Source organism: Brachypodium distachyon, chromosome 4 (assembly GCF_000005505.3).
Source record: "Brachypodium distachyon strain Bd21 chromosome 4, Brachypodium_distachyon_v3.0, whole genome shotgun sequence".
NCBI classification, from domain to species: domain Eukaryota; kingdom Viridiplantae; phylum Streptophyta; class Magnoliopsida; order Poales; family Poaceae; genus Brachypodium; species Brachypodium distachyon.
This window is the reverse complement of record NC_016134.3, coordinates 26384993-26403880: the sequence shown is the minus strand read 5'-3', so window position 1 is coordinate 26403880 and position 18888 is coordinate 26384993. Positions and strand designations below refer to the sequence as shown.

At 42.9% G+C, this 18888-nt stretch overlaps 4 protein-coding genes across 4 annotated transcripts; all 4 read left to right on the top strand.

Moving 5' to 3' along the window:
• Window positions 1-1176: 1176 nt before the first annotated feature.
• On the top strand, window positions 1177-2030 carry LOC100839141 (water stress-inducible protein Rab21). The gene is made up of 2 exons (XM_010239530.3): window positions 1177-1468; window positions 1581-2030. The coding sequence occupies exons 1-2, from the start codon at window positions 1283-1285 to the stop codon at window positions 1824-1826; spliced, it is 432 nt and encodes a 143-aa protein (XP_010237832.1). The 5' UTR covers window positions 1177-1282; the 3' UTR covers window positions 1827-2030.
• Window positions 2031-2936: 906 nt separating this feature from the next.
• Window positions 2937-3712, top strand: LOC100828623 (water stress-inducible protein Rab21). Its single transcript, XM_003576121.4, has 2 exons — window positions 2937-3153; window positions 3265-3712. The coding sequence occupies exons 1-2, from the start codon at window positions 3040-3042 to the stop codon at window positions 3511-3513; spliced, it is 363 nt and encodes a 120-aa protein (XP_003576169.2). The 5' UTR covers window positions 2937-3039; the 3' UTR covers window positions 3514-3712.
• Window positions 3713-8035: 4323 nt separating this feature from the next.
• On the top strand, window positions 8036-8956 carry LOC100838834 (dirigent protein 1). The gene has a single exon (XM_003577663.4). The coding sequence runs from the start codon at window positions 8124-8126 to the stop codon at window positions 8700-8702; it is 579 nt and encodes a 192-aa protein (XP_003577711.1). The 5' UTR covers window positions 8036-8123; the 3' UTR covers window positions 8703-8956.
• A 3366-nt stretch (window positions 8957-12322) lies between these two features.
• Window positions 12323-17485, top strand: LOC100828319 (probable inactive tRNA-specific adenosine deaminase-like protein 3). The gene is given in 12 exon segments (XM_014902058.2): window positions 12323-12644; window positions 12944-13022; window positions 13107-13158; window positions 13822-13895; window positions 14585-14659; window positions 14662-14705; window positions 15140-15210; window positions 15588-15604; window positions 15607-15668; window positions 16050-16502; window positions 16647-16756; window positions 16840-17485. Coding segments are annotated over 11 exon segments (1224 nt in total). The 5' UTR covers window positions 12323-12644; window positions 12944-12970; the 3' UTR covers window positions 17054-17485.
• The last annotated feature ends 1403 nt before the right edge of the window (window positions 17486-18888 follow it).

Here is an 18888-nt window from a genome sequence, read left to right as displayed (position 1 = left end):
CTCAAACTTTCAATTTTCTCACCCTTCAAAAATGTTTTTTGTTTTAAATTCCTCCAATTTTGGAAGAACTCGAAGAAAAAAGGCATAGCTGGCAACATTGATGGAGAAGCGAGGCCGGTGGGAGCCACAACTTCGAGATCTGCGCATCAGGCGATTACAGGTATCCGAGATATCCAAACGGTGCCCATACATGCTAGTCTTGTTTATCACCTATTCCTCACCATGACAGTTCACTACATTTTTCCCTAAAAACAAAACCAATATTAAAAAAAGAATATAGAAGATTAGACAAATTATCAATAAATAGCACTATATTTATTATAAGGTTAGCAACGCACATCATCCCTAATTAATATACACAACACATTTTGCTACTCTTTCCACCCTTTTATTGTGGACGTCCACATATTTTAAAATCTATAATTTGACTACTAACTAATAAATCAATAATAATCAAGGGCGGAGGCAGAAAAAAATATAGGAAGGGTCAGAATAAAAGGGATGATTTATTAGGGGGCTAAAGCATAAAAATATGAAGCTTATATCATGAAATGCAAAGATTATGTAGGGACTTAAGTAGAAATTTCCAAATCATGGGGACAGGGGGTGAGGCAGGGCCAGGGCTGGCCTGGTCCCTGCCTTCGCAACTGATAATAATACACCACAACAACTACTATCTCCGAGACTCCGATCCATACAGAATGTCAACCGTTTGGTACAAAATTTGTACTAATTTAGTACAAAGTGGGCGACATTTTTTATGAATCGAAGGAGTGTATATCCATTCATATGCTGGAAAAAATACAATATGTTTTGTTTAGCCGGCAGAATATGTAACAGAGGGTTAAAGTAAAAAATTTAGAATACGCATGTATGTACACGTCCACTTTGTAAAGGCAGCAGTTCTATCTTAAAGAACCAGCATCGCCTTTAGTTAATCGAGTCATGCCCTTCTAGAGAGCCCGAAGCCCGTACTTGGCGTGACCGACGCGGCCTTAGCATGCACACGTCTCATTCCGGCCCGGGCTTACCGCCGGCGTGGCACCAACTCCATTATTAACGACCCATCCTTGCATGTACACGTACACCCCACACTTGCAAGTATGCATCTCGAATTCGAACACCACACACTAGCATTGCATCGATCCATCGAGCAGTATAAATAGCCGTCCAGCCCGCGCTTCTCTGCATCGCAGTTAACTCGTTGCAAAACCACCTCGATCAGCAGTGTCATAAGCCAGAATTCAGAAATCTCGACTTTCGTAAGTACTCTAGGTAAGAAATGGAGCACCAGGGGCAGCTACACGGCGCAACCAACAAGGTCGACGAGCACAGCGCAGGCGGCGTCGCCGGCGCCGGCATGGGAACGCACGGAGGCGTGGGCACCGGCGGGCAGTTCCAGCCAATGAAGGACGACCACAAGACCGACGGCGTGCTCCGTCGCTCCGGCAGCTCCAGCTCCAGCTCGGTACGTATATATAAGCGTCGCGGCACAGAATATGACAGAATGTCTCAGTTAGCTCTGTATATACTAAATAAGTGAACTGAACTGGTGTTTCTTTTGGGGAATTGTGGGATAGTCTGAGGACGACGGCGTGGGCGGGAGGAGGAAGAAGGGGATGAAGGAGAAGATCAAGGAGAAGCTCCCCGGGGGCAACAAGCAGGCTGATGAGCAGCAGACGGCAGGCGTCGGGCAGCAAGCAGGGCACACTACTGGAGTCACCGGCGGCACTGGCACTGCTGGAACGCACGGGGCGGAGGCCACCACCGGCGAGAAGAAGGGCGTGATGGAGAAGATCAAGGAGAAGCTTCCCGGGCAGCACTGAGCTATGTATGTATATCCTGAAAGCTCATATGTATAATGGGCTAGCTAAATAAGCCGTCGCACGTAGCGCGACTAAGTGGGTGCGTGTTCTCTGCTGTTCGTGTGTGGATATGTGCGAGGGTTCTGCTTTTTCCTTGAGCAATACCTTTGCGGTGTGGTGTGTATGTATGTTTTGTGAATCTAAATATATGTGTGTGTTTGTCAAGTGATGAGCTAGCGGGATTACTTTATTTTACTATGCAGAGTATCGAATGCGAGCTTACATTTTCTTTTTCTTTTTCTTTTTTTGAGCGAAGAGCTTTCATTTCATATCTTGCCCATCATCTTTTTATACGATACGAACTTACTCCATAAATTGTTGCATGCGCATAGCAGAGATTAATGGATCGACTACTTATCTCAAAGGAAAATTGACTAGTACTTTTACTTCTGAACTTCATGGTGTCATGTAGGGTAATTCTTGCCCTAGTCCTTCTCGCAAATCTTCTAAGACGACGAGACGAACGAAAGCTCTGAATATCTCACACCAGCAACTAATTATGCAACTAATATACTGCTAAAATTGAACAACAACAACATAAATACTTCCACAAGTTGTGCAATATGACAGAACATGAGGCAATCATTAACGATATATGAAAATTTAGCTCAAGAAAGTGATGCTTTAATTTGCCTGTTACATCTGCAGGTCGGTTCCAGAGCAAAAAAAAAGTGAGAGCCAAACCATTAATAGGAAGTTCTTTTTTTTAGCTAAAATCTTAGTGCCCCGCGCGGAGCGAAGACGGCCCCAAGGAATTAGAGGTGGACAGAAGAGTGGGCCGGCCTGTTATTTTACCAAGACAAGACGAGGCCCTCCACGTTAATGGACCGAGTCTGTAGAAACTGAGCTATATATGCTGCTGCGTGCACAGGACCAGTAGTACCAAAAATGGGCTGTCTGAATCTGAATCGTCCGCCAACTTCTGCGTTGCCGGTGCTGTCAGGGGCCGGGAGATCTACACAGCCCTACAAACAAGATTGTGTGGCAGCCTATAAAGTACTTTTGTACTTATAGTAGTAAATAAATACATGCTGCTAATAAAGTAAGAACAATATGACTCCTCAAATGAAATTACTTTTCCTAAATAATCGTCACAAGAATCTTATTTACATCTTAGCCACTGCCAAAAGAACAAAACCTGTACCGTGTCCAGAAATATGTTTTCCGGAAAATAATGAAAAAGCAACCGAATAATATTATAACATCATTGAGAATGCCATCAAAGATTAAGGACGACCACAAGACCGACGGCGTGCTTCGTCGCTCCGGCGGCTCCAGCTCCAGTTCGGTAATATATAAGCGTGGCGGCACAAAATATGACAGAATGTCTCAGTTAGCTCTGTATATACACTAAATAAGTAAACTGAACTGGTGTTTCTTTTGGGGAATTGTGGGATAGTCTGAGGACGACGGCGTGGGCGGGAGGAGGAAGAAGGGGATGAAGGAGAAGATCAAGGAGAAGCTCCCCGGTGGCAACAAGCAGGCCGATGAGCAGCAGATGGCAGGCGTCGGGCAGCAAGCAGGGCACACTACTGGAGCCACCGGCACTGGCACTGGCACTGCTGGAACGGACGGGGCGGAGGCCACCACCGGCGAGAAGAAGGGCGTGATGGAGAAGATCAAGGAGAAGCTTCCCGGGCAGCACTGAGCTATGTATGTATATCCTGAAAGCTCAGATGTATAATGGGCTAGCTAAATAAGCCGTCGCACGTAGCGCGACGAAGTGGGTGCGTGTTTGTGGTGTTCGCGTGCGGATATGTGTCACATTCTGATATGCCAATTGAACATCCTGAAATGATCAGTCACATGGATAAACACTTGAGACATTATTCCAAACTTTAAATCATTGGAGATGATTCACAGTCAGGGACAGTTATTCACGAGACAAAAAAGAGAAAGAGACCTTCAAAGGGAGCAATGATTGAAGCTTCATGATCACAAGTAGTGAGTTACTCAAAACACTCAGGTTGGTTTTCCTTTTTATTCGTTCTATACTGCTGCTGCTGGTGCTGCTGCTACTGATCTACACTACTTTACACTACCTACACTATTGTGTTGATTATGGCATTCAAATCATTGCACCTGCTGCATTAAACAAATGATGGCATAATCTAACCTGCACTACTTACACTTTACAGGAACAACTAAGAAGAGTGGAATAGGTTTGACTGAGCAAAAGGAGCTACATGAAGGGAGAACCTGCAAGCAATGGAGTACTCGGGAGCTTCAGTTGTTTAATGCTTTAGTTGGCTGTATCTGTAATTGGTGTCCTTACATGTGAACTGAATGTGGGATTCGTACTTATACATTATTGAATGCAATGAATTAAGTGGATCAAATTTGCACTTTGAATGTTGTTTTTGAACTAAATGTGGCATACATTAAGATGCATTTATACTGTTGTTGTCTTTATTCAAAAGTGCCTTAAAATTCAAATTGAGGCGTTATTGAGAATTGCCTATATTATCATAGTGAGGCTATATTCAAAGGTGATAAGGGGTGGCCCGATCTTCTCGTTGAGCTCGTAGTAGATAGATGATAACTCGCGAGACGCTAACGAATCTCTGGCTGGTCCCTTACTGCCAATGCAATAATTCTCAACCCTAGTTGATATTCGCAACACCACACGCTTGCGCACGTAGCCGCCGACCACGAAGCGGTTCTGTAATCTACCAATTCCCAGTGGAACAATAGATAGCACTTGAATCTTCAGTAGCAAAACACCAGATCGCAACAAAGTGGTGAAGGTAAAATTCCTGATCGAATCAAAGAGAAATATAATTTCAGATGAATGCTTGTAGCAGTTCAACGAATGGTTCTGAATAATTTAAACATGGTCTAACCCTAATCGTGGGCGCCCCTCAACTTATATAGGAGGGTGGACGTCCAGCAACCTAATTGGACTCAGACTCGAACTTGGTTCAACCCAAACTTGATACAAACTGACCCAAAATGTTGGGTTCAGCCCAAACTATGAGCACGCAGGCCCAACTCACACTTAGACAAATAAACCATGTCGTAGGCAGCCCTATGTGTGTCACATGCTCCTCACGTGCGCTGATGGCTTAGACATGTTTGACGTGTCGTGGGACTTGTACTAGCATCAGCCACGACAACTTTTATTGTTGGTTGATTTCCTCTTCTTTATGTAGTGCTCTCGCCTCCCTCTCCTCCCTCGCGCTCTTCTTGGTATTGGAAATCAACGGCAATGGATCTTGCTGCAACTCTCCTCCTCCACGTACAAGGCTTGAATTATCTTCAAATCTGATCATACATAAATGCATAGACTTAGGTAGTATAAAGCTCTCATCAATTAAAACATCAGATTCAATTAAGAGTGAGTTCACCTGTTGTTCAAGTAGCTTTGCACGTGTTCTTGTTATTGGCCCAAATCTAACTTCATTGGGCTTGTCTTGTGCAGCACCATCATCAATTGAAGTTGATGATAAAAGACTAGAGATGTCCTCATCATCCTCCTCCCTTGAAAAGGCGTCGACCCCGACGCAGCAAGGTCTTCTCCAGCATACGACGTCAAATCAGCAACATTGAATGTATTACTAATGCCAAACTCATCGGTTGGAAGATCAATCTTGTATGCATTGTCATTAATCTTGGCAAGAACTTTATATGGTACAGCACCACGTGGTTGCAACTTGGACTTATGACGCTCCGGAAATCTGTCCTTGCGAAAGTGTACCCAAACCATGTCGCCGGGCTGAAACAACACCTTTTTGCGCTTCTTGTTCACATGGTCAACGGTGTACTTGCCTTTCTTCTCAATTGCTTCTTTTGTCTTCTCATAGATCTTCATGACAAAACATGCCTTCTTGGATGCCTCCATGTTGACGCGCTCTTGCATGGGTAGAGGCATAGAGGCAGCAAATCAATGGGTGTAATGGGTTTAAAACCATAGACCACCTCAAATGGACAGAGCTACGTTGTTGTGTGGCAGCCTATAAAGTACTTTTGTACTTATAGTAGTACATAAATACATGCTGCTAATAAAGTAAGAACAATATGACTCCTCTTATGAAATTACTTTTCCTAAATAATCATCACAAAAATCTTATTTACATCTTAGCCACTACCAAAAGAACAAAACCGGTACCGTGTCCAGAAATATGTTTTCCAGAAAATAAGGAAAAAGCAACCGAATAATATTATAACGTCATTGAGAATGCCATCAAAGATGCAAATTGACAGGTAAGCATTACTTCTGTCCATGGTCACTATGTTACTTTTGTGACCATTACAATGCTTTTATACTTCTATGTGATGAATTGATAATCATGCAAATATTTTGTATTCATTTCTCCTTCAGCTTTAGTAATGTGAGCCATGGGATTTAATACGGTATCGGATAGAAGATGTCTAGCTTAAAGACCCGGCCGATGCTACAAAAATATTTATGGTCTACATCGATCTCACATCTAAGGCATAAAAATACCAAAAGTTATTTGTTCTTACCAACAAGAATTCATAAATGATTACTCAAAGTATTTCATAGCCCAAGATCTCGATAGGTAGCTCTACGTCTTTGTGGGGAAAAAAAAGCACCTTAACGGCGTGTAGTGGTAGAGATTTCAACATTTCTCGCCTTCTTGTTCCTTACTCGGAGATAGAGAAACTTTGCTCTCTTTTGTAGGATTGACTAACCAACCGTTTTTTTTTTCTAAATCTATCGCTTCTTTTCCTTTGAATCCTTTTTTTAGAAAACAGGATGAGGACTTGAAAGAAAGGAAACATGGACGATGCATGCTGGAAACATTATGTTGCCTAGAGCAACTAATTGCAACCTCTTTAGGAATAACTACCAAGAGATATTTTTTACAAAAACTTTGTCAAGAGGGAAGAGAGCTCCTATTATGAAAACTAGATCGAAACCCATACATACCACGGTTAATTGATCAAAGGACGACCGAAGAAAACCCTAAAACCGCACAAACCTGCATGAAGAGAATATGATGCTTATAGCAGTCAACAAGGCTATCAGTCAATCACTTAGTGTAGGGACGAGCGAGTGAATGGGGATGACGCCCAAATACTAACCTGACGGTTTTGACACATCAACTGAAGATTTAGTTTTTCTTTTTGTTAAAGATCAGTCGCCAACACGGCCAGGGGCGGGCCTATGGCCCGTGCTAGGCGGGCTATAGCACGGGTCCAGCCCAGAAGAGGTGCCTAGGATATGTGCTGCTTTTTGAGCCTAGACGACTGAATCTAGCGAACTTAGCCCCTCCTGGCCCAGCTTTGCCCCCCAAGCCCAACCTCCAAACCCAGTGCCTGATGCCAAAGTTGGCACCGCAGCCCAGCGTCCCTCAAGCCCATGCCCAACACGTTGATTGCTGGACTCCTGTCCCGTGATCGCTCCGCCACCAATTCGTCACGATAGTACGATAAGTCTACCTCCCGCCGACTCGCCAAGCACCGACAGCAGCTCGATCGGCGCCGATTCCGGCGGATGCCGTACACGCGTACAACACGGCTTTTGGTTTGCTTTTTCGATGATTTTTCTTCCATTTAAATTTTGAATTATGCGTAATTCATCCGTAATTGTTGTTGAGCCCTAGTTAGATTTTAGTTCAATTGCTTGCAATTTGTTGGATTCTTTTTGTTAAATTTAACATAGATGAAAAGATTATATCCATAATTAGATGGCTCTGGTAGTGATAGCAACGCAGAGCATAAAAGAGCAGCATGTCTTGAGCTTAATATGGATGATACTGAAGGTGATGTTGGACTTTAAAAACCAATACTCCCTCCATCAACAAAAGATGTCTCAAGTTTGTCAAAATTTAGATGTATTTAGACATTTCTTAGTGTATGGATGCATTTAAATTTAGTCAAAATTGAAACATCCTTTGTTGGACGGAGGGAGTAGAAGCTTTTGATACTAATATTATAGATGAATCTAGAAGAGCATATTTATCTAAGGGTCCATGTCGACCAACGGGACATAATTTCGAACAGAAAATGCATTCTTTATGTTCTTAGAGTATTTTTGATTTCTTTAGAGACGGTTTGTGTTTTTGGGTCGCTGAATACAAACTTTTAGTACCGTACAATTTTATAGTCGTCAGCCAAAATTTTAGATGTGTTACAAGTTTTCCTGGGTCCGCCGCTGCACACGGCCACACCTACTATTTATACCTCCCCTGGGCTCAAGTGTGAGCAACTTAATTAGCAGCCTTGCACAAAACGGACACAGGCTAACTGAGACATAGCATCGACACATCGACCTCGCTCGATACATAAACCATGGCTTCTCTCCCGTCACTCCTCCTAGCCTCCGCCGTCCTCCTCGCCGGCGCCACCTTCCTCACCCACCACTCCAACACCACCACCAAACTCAACCCCCAACCCATAACCACAACACACCTCCACTTCTACATGCATGACGACTACACCGGCCCACACCCCACCGCCATGCGCGTCGTCTCCGGCCGCTCCCTCCTCCCCAACTCCACCAAATCCCCAATAACAGGACGCCACTTCGGGGACATCGTGGCGCTCAACAACGCGCTGACGGAGGGACCCGACAACAGCGGCGGAAAGAGGGTGGGCACGGCGCAGGGGTTCGCGGTGCGGGTGGCGGAAGGCGGCGTGGTGTCGGACCTGAGCATGCACCTGGCGATGGAGGCCGGGGAGTTCAAGGGAAGCTCCGTGGCCGTGAAAGGAAGGATCGACATGGATTTGGAGGTACGGGAGTCGGTGGTTGTGGGGGGTACCGGGAAGTTCAGGCTCGCCCGTGGGTACATGCTCAGCAGGGACTATGATTACACGCTCGCCGACGGGGGTGTCATCGAGATCGACCTCTACCTGCAGCACCACGACTAATAGCGCTAGCTAGGCGCTGCGACACGTTCATGTGTGCGTGAGTGTACATGTTTGCTTGTTGCTGCTTAATTAATTAATTTGCTCTGGCTGTGTTATTCGTACGTATTCGAAGGCAATACTCCGTAGTACTGTTGCGCGTACTACTGCATCTGCATGTGGTGTTTTCGCGGGTCTGTTAACGTACTTTGATCTCGTCGCTTTTATGGTGGTTTTCAGTTTTTTTTAAAGGAAAAGGTCACCTGCAACTTTGTCGACATCCATGATCCATGGCCCATTGCAGGTACAATACTTGTAACATAAAACCAAAAAGATAATACAACAAAAATGCTCTTATGACGAAGATTGCAATAGAACTTCTGAAAACAAATTTCCATCATATCGACCACGAAGTACTTTCAAGGTTTCGGAAAAATAAACATGAGTACCCTCGATGCTAAAATAAAATTTGAGTATCGTTTAATGGTTGCAGTAAGCCACTTGAGTCTTTCATCCAACTAGCTAAATGTCTGTGCTTTGCTACGAGATTAAGAATCCGAGTTTTCTACGAGATTAAGAATCTGTGGTTGTGGCTCATTTTTTTAATTTCTGATAAATAAGAATTATCTCAAAATATTATTTTTTGATTTTTTTATCTTGAAAGTCATCAAAACCAATCAAGAATAGTCAAAAGAGCATGATACGTATAAAATGAGTGGCAATTAAATGAGTCCGTAGCCACTAAAAGGTACTATTGTTGAAGTGAACTCGCGACCACCAAACTCAGATCTATAAGTGGAAAGAAAAGACAAAGGTTAGGAATGATCCACCAAAGGTAAAGTCTGTTCAATCATAAGATCTTCATCTGAATAGTAGAGAAGGCCTCTAAAGACACAAAAATGAGGGCAATAAAAGCAACAAGCATGACACGATCCATATGGACGGTTTTGCGAGGACACAAGATCAAAATTCACAACATCGGACACGGCGAACCTGGGGACAGAAAATACTCTTTGACTCCATGCATGGCACCATCCAGTGAGGCAATATAGAAGATGTAGAACCGGCCTATATTTATTTTGAACGATGCCACACCTTTCATCATAGCGTTGTCGATGAGGAGCAACACAACCCATACTCTCTCGGTTCCAAAGTGTAAGGCACGTTTCATTTCATTCGGCCAACAATTAGTCCATTAATACATCATGCATTTTTGTGACATAAATCAATATCATTGTATTCGTATTTAAAAAAAATATTTACATGTAGTTTAAGGTTGTATCACATAAGTCACGTGTTTATGTTTATGTAGTAATTTTAGTCAAAAAACCTTGGTAAGAAAGTAAAATACTGAATGGAGGTAGTGTCATTAAAAAAAATCGATATGTCAAGATGGACGAGATTCTCCCCAATATACAGCACCAAGATAGTGTCAGAGGCTAAGAGCATTTCTAACGGTTCCCGTAGAAAGCCAGCCCGAAAACGCCATATATAAGGTATACCTAAGAACTGATATTGTTTTACGGTACTGTGCGGGTTAGCACTGATTTGACTGGATTCGGGGTGGCGCACAAGCATGGCGGAGGTGGAGAAAATGAGAGTTGGACTTTTAAACGGTTCTTGGAGCTATAAATTTATCGTGCGGACGGAAAACTTTATGACAACCCATAAAACTTTTTACAGCTGGGATGTTTAATTTAAGGACCTGTTGGGAGCTTTTTTTTTTTATATCAAGACTATAGTTTTTTTTTGGCGAATTCTGCGAGAGATGCTCCATGAGAACCGATTCCCGACCGCGGTAATGGCAACTACGGTGTCACGGCCCACTGCACAAACCCTGGCTGTTTTTGGCATGTTTTTCGGGAACTCGATCGTGGATCTGGGCAGTGATCGCTCTGGAGGCTTCCTCTGGTGTGGCCCATGCACGTACCCTCTTGTGTGGCTGATTGCTCGGTCCGGCCATGACACGTTTTAGCATCAGCGCCCGCGCCACACCAATCACCTTATCCTATCTCCCGACTCTTCGTTCCTTTGATTTGGGTTATTTTATTTGGCTATGAAAAAATGGTTGGAATGTGCGGTAGTATGGGTAGGAACCTGTGTATTGTCCGTGTATTTTTCTTACTCTTTGGATGCTGATTTTGGAGGAAAGTGGTCTCTTTTTTTTTCTTTTTTCTTTTTGAGGTTGAAAGCGGAGTAGCTTGTAGTTCATGAGTAAGTTGAAATCCCGTTCTAGAATGCGAAATCTCATTTTTGTTCGAGGCTTAAGCCTTAGCTGGCATTTCCCTGTGCTGAGAAATCACATCTTTGCAAAATTTGCACACACCTTGGCTAACCACTTTGGAGGCGGCAGAAGAAGATAGGGAGTCAGGGACACACCATTATGGCGGACAAGAGAAAGAGGAGGATAAAGAGCAAACGTTAGTGTTCACTCGAACCCTGGAATCTTCGTGCTGTTTTCAGTAAAGGGCTGAAGGCCATCTCCTTTGTTTTCTAAACGAGGACGACTCACACTTTTAGAGCTCTCTCATGAAAGATAGTGAATCTGATTACTCACCTCTGCGTTAAAATCATGGGGATATAACTAATATTATGCAAATATATCAACAATTGAGAGTCCAATTAAGAGAAGGGAACATAATCTTTCATAAAGTTGTTCTTTCAGCACCGAAATAAAGTTATCAGACAAGCTGCTCTGAAAAAAAAAGGTTTATTAGACAAGCTTTAGGATGGGCCATGCATGGTCCACTACACCAGTGTCATTTGAGCCTGTCTATTATCTAACCGGGCCTATTCCGTTGGGTCATCTATGCCCCACCACACCCAAAAACAAATACCGTCCTACTCAGATTTAGGGTGCATTTGGTTGGTGTGTTTTTCTATTTCTGCTTTCGAAAAGCAGAAAAAGCTAACCAAATGGTTATTTTCCACAGCAAAAAGCAAAAACTGCTTTTCGTAATACAATTCTCAAAGTAGGTCTATAGATACTTTTGGTTGCTTTTTCTTGTCAATTTGGAGTTATTTACCCACCTTTACCACTCATAAGTGAAAAACGATTCATTTTTTAACATGTCAGAGTCTCCCATCGAGCTCTTTCTCTGACCGGCCGGGAGGAACCCTAGCTTCGGCGGCTTCTCCACCAGCGGCGGTCTCTTCTAGCGGCGTCACGCACCGCCCGACCCCGGCCCGTCCGTCCTCGGCCGCCCCGGCCTCCCGTCCCCGGCTGCCCCGGCCCACCCGTTCCCGACTTGCAGACGCCACCACCGTCCCTCCGATCCTCATGTACGTCTCATCCCGTTTGATCCCTCTCTGTGTCCCTTCTTTCTTTCTAATTTCTAGCAAAAGCAGTTGTCCTAACCAAACAACTTCCTGTTTGTCCACAGCAGGAAAAGCAAAGCAGCTTTTCCACAGCAAAAAAAGCAAAGCAGTTTTCTTCCAAAGCAAAGCAGAACCAAACACACCCTTAGAGTCGACGCGATCGACACATTATACTGGCTAGTATAAATCTGGGTACAGTAGACTCTGGTTGTATACCCAGATTTATTTATAAGTACTAGCTAGTTAATCTCTAGCTGGGATTTACCATTTTCGAGTTAAATCTGAAAGCAGTAAGAGAGAGAGAAATAAATCAATTGGGCCACGAAAAAGCTGTTTTTCTTTGGGGAACGAAAAAACTATCGGGCTTTTAGGGCCCAGAAAGAGACGACACTGTCCCGGCTCCGCCGCCGACTGCCGCTGTTGAGGCTGACACTCCGGGCGGGGAGGTACACGCCGGCCGTGTGCTCTCCTTCCCCTCCTTCCACGCCATCGCCGTCCACCTCACGCTTGTAGGGCGTCCGAGGTCGCCCGCCCGCCGCCAGATCCTGCAGCCTCCCTGCGCCCCGACCGGCAGAGCCGCCCCTTCCTCCGGCTCCCACATCCAAGTCGCCGGCCACCCTACATCGACACAGCTGCATCTTCTGCAAGGTTAGGAGGCTCCACGCTTGTGCTTGGGTCTAGCGAGATACACACCCACCTGTGTTGACTCTTTGGCTCCGACCTCCACGCCCTCAATGCTATTGCCCGCCTCTTTTACTTATCGGATTTATCAACGCATTTCTAGCTTTTCACGTTTACTGCTTGTTAGCTCGTTTGATCCATTGCTGCAAGCTGCAAATTAAGTTTTTTTTTTGAAACAGTAACTAATTTGCAGCAGGCTGCAAATTAAGTTAAATCAGTTCCTAGCCTTAAGAATCTGTTCATGACTTCTTTGTTGTTGACTTCAGCTTCAAGTGAAAATTGGCTGCCACGGCATGGGAGCTTATCGAGGTTGCCGGCAACCTAACTCCCTCCAACATTCTACAGGTATCTCCTTTAATTACTATAGTCTGTGTTTCAATTCTAGTTTCATTTCGTACTTCTTCTTTTATCGTTTCCTCTCATTGCCAGTTGATGTGGTGGCTGCAAAGATTGAATCCAAGGTAGCCAATGCTCTCATAAGGTAGATGCCTTTTGCTCTAGCTTATTGTTTATTCAGCTGGTACCTTTTTAGTTACTGTTTACGAGCCTTGAACGGCAATTAACAAGGTTTTGAGGCGGACAATATAGCTGATGATTCCTTCGTTTTTCATAAACAAAGCGACGTAAAGAACTTGTGGAGATTCGAGGGTTGGTTTCATTTGAATGGTGCACAAGGAATTTAAACAGTGTTTTTTTAATCCCAAGTTACCAACTCTGCTGAACAGGAAATAATTCTTGTGTTTGGTCCATTATTGTATATATCTGGAGTTCAATTGCAATCATATTTTGTTAACACATCTGATACCGTTTTGGAAACCGTTTTCAAAACGCAACCAAGTTTAACGAATAATTTTATTGGGTAGGTGGCAAAAAAAATATTCATAAGTGGAACTGCAGACTACACCTGAGAACTGTAAACTGTATTTAGCCATATTCATTCACATGAAGCTGGCATGAAATTTAAATTCCATGTTTCTGTCTTATCTCTTTTGGTTATTCCATGCGAAATTTCTTTTATCTTAATGATGGTCTACTCATTGACAAATAGGATTTGTGTGCTGTTACCGTTGTTTCTTTTTTGGTTGGTAGAGAAATATTTTGTAATATTACAGGCAGTAACTCTCTAGTGCGTCTGTCATTTCAGGCAATTGAATCAAGTATGCCCACTGGAGAATCTGCGGCATGTTAAGCGGGTGCGTCGGTGTATTGATAGTGGTGGTATATGTGTTTTTGTCTTGGTTCTCAATTGTTTCTGTTTGCTTTTTGAGTGCACCACTTCATACTTTCATAAAAGAGAACACAATCACACATGATCATTGAAGCCATGGCATAGCTCTCTCTCTCTCTATATACTGCTAAAGTTATCATAGGAGATACAATTTAATGTTTCTAATGCAACATAGCCTTGTGATAGATCCAATGTTACTTTTGTAGAATAACCAACACTCAACAGGCTTTCTTTTAGGATCATCAGGATGTATGATCCTGCTCTGATCCTGTAAAATTTTCATGCTTACTGCATGCCAAAGTTTTGGAATAATTCTTCATGCAGTGGTACCCACGTATACTGATATTGTCATTTTAGATGGCGAGCCGTCATTTAAAGAACCTTAATTTTTAGCTAACAAAGCAGATGAGCCAGCTCTTCAACTGGGAACCAAAATCGAGCAGCTCAGTGTTTTAGTTGGATATGCCACCGAACCACTAATCATGTCAGAGCCCTTAATATTCAGTTAATGCTCGAAGATCCATCCATAGATTGTGGACATAAAACTGAGTAGCTCACAATATTTAAAGCTGGGTTATACCATGTGTCCATGTGACCAGTAATTATTTCAAAACAGTTTTGGTTCCCCCTCTTACCTGGCTAACTTTGTCTTGATGTTTCTTCCCATTTACTTTGACAGAAAAATCCGAGTTACCAATCATCTTATGCCTTTCAACTGGACCTGAAAATTGTAGAAATGGATTTGCCGAAGATGTACAAAGGTAGTGGACACATACCAGCTGAGTCCTTTCATTGCGAAAGTAAGTCCTGTTACCCTTGGGGAACTTAACTCTGATCTACAGCTTTTGTTAGGCATCGGAACAAATTTTGACTTCTTGGACAATGATCTGAAAGCAACACATTCCATCTTTCAAAATGCACTGATCCTTGGCACATTGGTTAGATAAATTTCATTTTCTTCTGTCTAAAAACTATGGATTACAATGATAATAGATAAAGCTGTTATTAAATACTCCCTCCGATCCTAAATTCTTGTCTCAAATTTGCCCAAATATGGATGTATCTATTCTTAAAAGACGTCTAGATTTATGTAATATTTCAACAACAATTTAGGATTGGAGGGAGTACTTATCACTTTGATGTATCAAAATAGAGCCAACTGTAGCTGGCTAGCTATTTACAGCTGAAGCATGTCATAAATGTTGGTATTTACTATTGGCAAAGTCTTTCACAGGTTGCCAGGTATCCTGCTATGTCTAAAGAGGAGTGTAAACTTTGGCCAACATCTTATCACCCCCCACATGAGTATGTTCCTACTTCCCACCATGGGTCATGTAATGTGTTTCTTGTGTCCGACAAAATTTAATGTTGTTGGTTAGTCCTATCCTGTGCACTTGATTGCTTTGATCAAATGGGCAAGCTTTGTAGGCCAAATCACTTGTGTAGCATGAAATACACCAGCCTTAATTATAGCATGTAAGCCAAAAAAAATCTCGCTATTCATGGTGAACCAAATAGGCTCAAAAACTGTAGTTGAGGATTTCCTCTCCTTGTTAGGTTACGCACGTAGTTTATTGTCTTTGGATGTAATTATAATCGCAACTTATAATTATAGTAAATGATGTATATTAAGTATTAACTCAAAGAAGCTTTTACGATAAACTTCGCTGTTCATGTTGCAGAACTGATGGTCTATCTGGATTAAGGAAGAGGAATTACCATCAATATTTGATTGCATGAGGACTGCTATCCAGTTAGCCGAGGTGACTCCTAGTTTTGCTTATTGCTACATCATTCTAATTCCCATTGTTTTCTAAATATTCTTCTGTGCGCTCTGATTCCGTTGGATCCTAGTCAGTCTTGTTGCTTCATTAACTATTTAGTGTGGGTCAAAACGTTAAGTATGGATACCAACTAAACATAAAACTGTGAGATAATATTTGTATGACGACGGACAACAAGTGACCGTGAGATACGAAATTCCTCTTTCTTAAGCGCCAAGTCCAAATTTAAGCTGCTGTAGTGTTAACTTTGAGAAAGATACCATGTCTATGTTTTTTCTTTTGATGCGATCTTAGCTTGCTGGTTGTTTGGTGTAGATCACCATTTTCGGTTAAACTTCTGCATGGCTGTGTTTTTAGCAGGTCAGCAATGCTGCTGTTATTGTTGATCCCTCGAGTATGCAAATAATTTCGAAGGCTACAGACCTAACACACCAGCATGATCCTTCTCTAAAAAGGAACACATGTACCAGAGTCGAAGCAGATAATGATTGCTGTTCGGCTGAAGCAACTGAGGCTAATGATGGCAAGTTGTTGCTGTCAAGCTCCCATGTTAGCAATGGCTTAACCATGGAGGTCTCTTGTATGAACTCGTGGGGATGGATGAAAAGAAATTCAACTGAGCAGAAGACATTGCCCTCTGAAGGTGGTTTTTTGTGGCACCCTCTGGGACATGCTGCCGTAGTTGCCATTGACAATGTCGCTGAGAGGGATAGAATACTGTTCAATACTTCAACAACCGAAACAAAACTAAATGGCGATATGGAGAATTGTTCTGATAATGAACCATCAAAGCGGCTAAAGATGGTTGCAAAAGTGAGCCTTGTTACTTATATCTGCCCATCAATGGTTGCCACTTGTCTTTGACAAAATTGCTGTTACAACTGTAGACTGAAAACGATGCGCATCTGTTCTCTTTTTCTTTTCTGACAACCTAACAAGTTCAAATTTGAACATCAGGATAAAGAACAATCTGAGCATGAAGAATGCTGCAGTGACTTGTCTGGAAGAAACAGACCATATCTTTGCACAGGATTTGACATGTACCTCGTTTGGGAACCATGCACAATGTAGGTTCGCTGTTATCAGAGCATGACGTCATTTTCTGGTTGTCGCCTACTTTTTAGTTTGCTGACAGTTTCTTTATTTGAAGGTGTGCTATGGCACTTGTACACCAAAGATTCAAGCGCGTCTTCTATGCTATCCCTAATCCAAATAATGGAGCACTGGGCACAGTCTACAGATTGCATGGGGAGAAAAGTCTAAATCACCATTACTCTGTGTTTAGGATAAAAGTCCCTGGCCAGTATTTGAATGGTTCAAGTGATTGTTCTGAAAAAGCATCTTCAGATTGCGTATCATCGTAATTTTGAGAAACCCATGACCTCCAAGCTTGTTGCTTCTGGTTTTACGCTTTTTTGGGAGGAGGCGGCACCGGTTGGTTCTCTTTCTGGTTCATTGTCTTCGAATCTACGAGGGCGGTGACTCCGGTCTTCGGCTCACCTGTGATATGAGCCTTGGACGACCTGCGAGGCCTTCTCTCTTCCAGGTGTTGTGGTGCTTGGCTTCTGTTGTGTGTACCTTCTTCATCTGGGTGCTTGGCAACATCAGGGGTCGAGTCTGATGGATGGTGATGTAAGGTTCCTGTGGACTGGAATGTCATTTTCTTTTGTTGGATTTTTCTGGATTTTGCAGGGGTTTATACTTGTATGGACTGGGGACATGTTCCCATGTATCACGGTTCCTTTGCAACCCAAAAGAAGAAAAATGGCATGAGCTTTTGTTGTGCCACTGATTCAGTTTTCCTTTTCTTTTGGCAACTTCGTATGTGTATCATTTGCTTAGATCTTGAACTGGCTGTTGAGCCTGAATTTTGCTGCATAAAATTCGTGATGGTTCTCTGCACCTTGTTAAGATCCTCAGGCCATGGCTCCATGCCATGAGCTAAAAAGAATAAAACGGTTCATTGCTCCGTTGCTGGTTCGTACAAGTGCAGTAGTATGAACTTCTAATGTTGCCTATGAACAAGTAAATCGTAATAGACATTTATCGAAAGAACCTTTTTCTTTTGTTGCTTCCCCCAATCAGGCAAAGGCATTGGGGGCATGTTTCGAATTCCTTCTAATGTTGCTTCTAATGTACTCCTAAACAAGTAATTGGTTCCGCGCTCCCTAAAACATCTCATTCATTGTTTACATCAAAGCAAAACATTTCGGAACACTTGCAGTTTACACAAAGGTTAAAACTCCATTACCAAGCATAGATAGAAGCTACGTTGCTCAGTTAAAGCAGCGATCCGCCAAAGTCCAAACTAACTGAACCCCAATCTGGAAATGATAAGCAGGTAGAGAATCCATGGAAGGAGCTAGGGCTTAGCGGCTTCCTCTTGAGCGCGTAGCTAGTGGTCGACAACAGCCCAGGTTTCGAGAGATGGGCCGAAATTGCAAAAGGACACGAGGCCCAACAGGCCCACTCTATTATTTATTTTACGAGAACATATGTATTCCTCTTCAGATTCTCAAAACAAAAATGTACTCCTCTTCCCCGTGACCGGAAGCAGTCCTCCGCTGCTGTCCCCATCTCCTTTCGCCGGCCAGGCGACCACCCCCTCAATTTGTAAGCTGCAATCCCTGGCTCCTTCTCTCCTCTACCTGCAGCTTGCCCTCTAGGGTTTCATCTGGTTTGGGCCAATTGGCCCGTTACCTAATCTAAATCGTTTCTCTTGGTAGATCTGTATCTGACTATCTATCTGATTTAGAAACAACTCCTACAAACTTGTAGCAATCTGCATGCATGTTTGTTACCCCCTTTTTTTTTGCGGTTGCTGCAGACAGATTGGTACTTGCCTGAGGTATAATAACCGATCTAAAATCGTTTATTTGGGTTGATCAAATCTTGGTAATATAATGGAGTTATTAATCGATCTCATAAACTGCAAGCATTTCGTAATACTGGTCATGTAAAATATTGGCATATCTGATCTAAAACTGGGTAATGGAGTTTTAAGGTGATCTGAGAACTACGATCTTAATTCGGTGATATGTATTGAACAAAATGAGACTTCTTCTTTGATGTATTTTATTTACGGTTTTGCTATTTCTTAGTCGACTGAGAAATAACTATTTCTTACTCGATGATAACAACCTTTTGATTCAATCATTGAGATTCGTGTAAGATTAATGTAGCTCCGATGGATAAGAGA

Coding starts and splice junctions, on each gene's coding strand:
- LOC100828623 (XM_003576121.4), top strand. CDS start 3,040: ATGAAAAAGCAACCGAATAATATTATAACATCATTGAGAATGCCATCA. Junction 3,154..3,264: donor GCGGCTCCAGCTCCAGTTCG/GTAATATATAAG, acceptor ATTGTGGGATAG/TCTGAGGACGACGGCGTGGG.
- LOC100839141 (XM_010239530.3), top strand. CDS start 1,283: ATGGAGCACCAGGGGCAGCTACACGGCGCAACCAACAAGGTCGACGAG. Junction 1,469..1,580: donor GCAGCTCCAGCTCCAGCTCG/GTACGTATATAT, acceptor ATTGTGGGATAG/TCTGAGGACGACGGCGTGGG.
- LOC100838834 (XM_003577663.4), top strand. CDS start 8,124: ATGGCTTCTCTCCCGTCACTCCTCCTAGCCTCCGCCGTCCTCCTCGCC.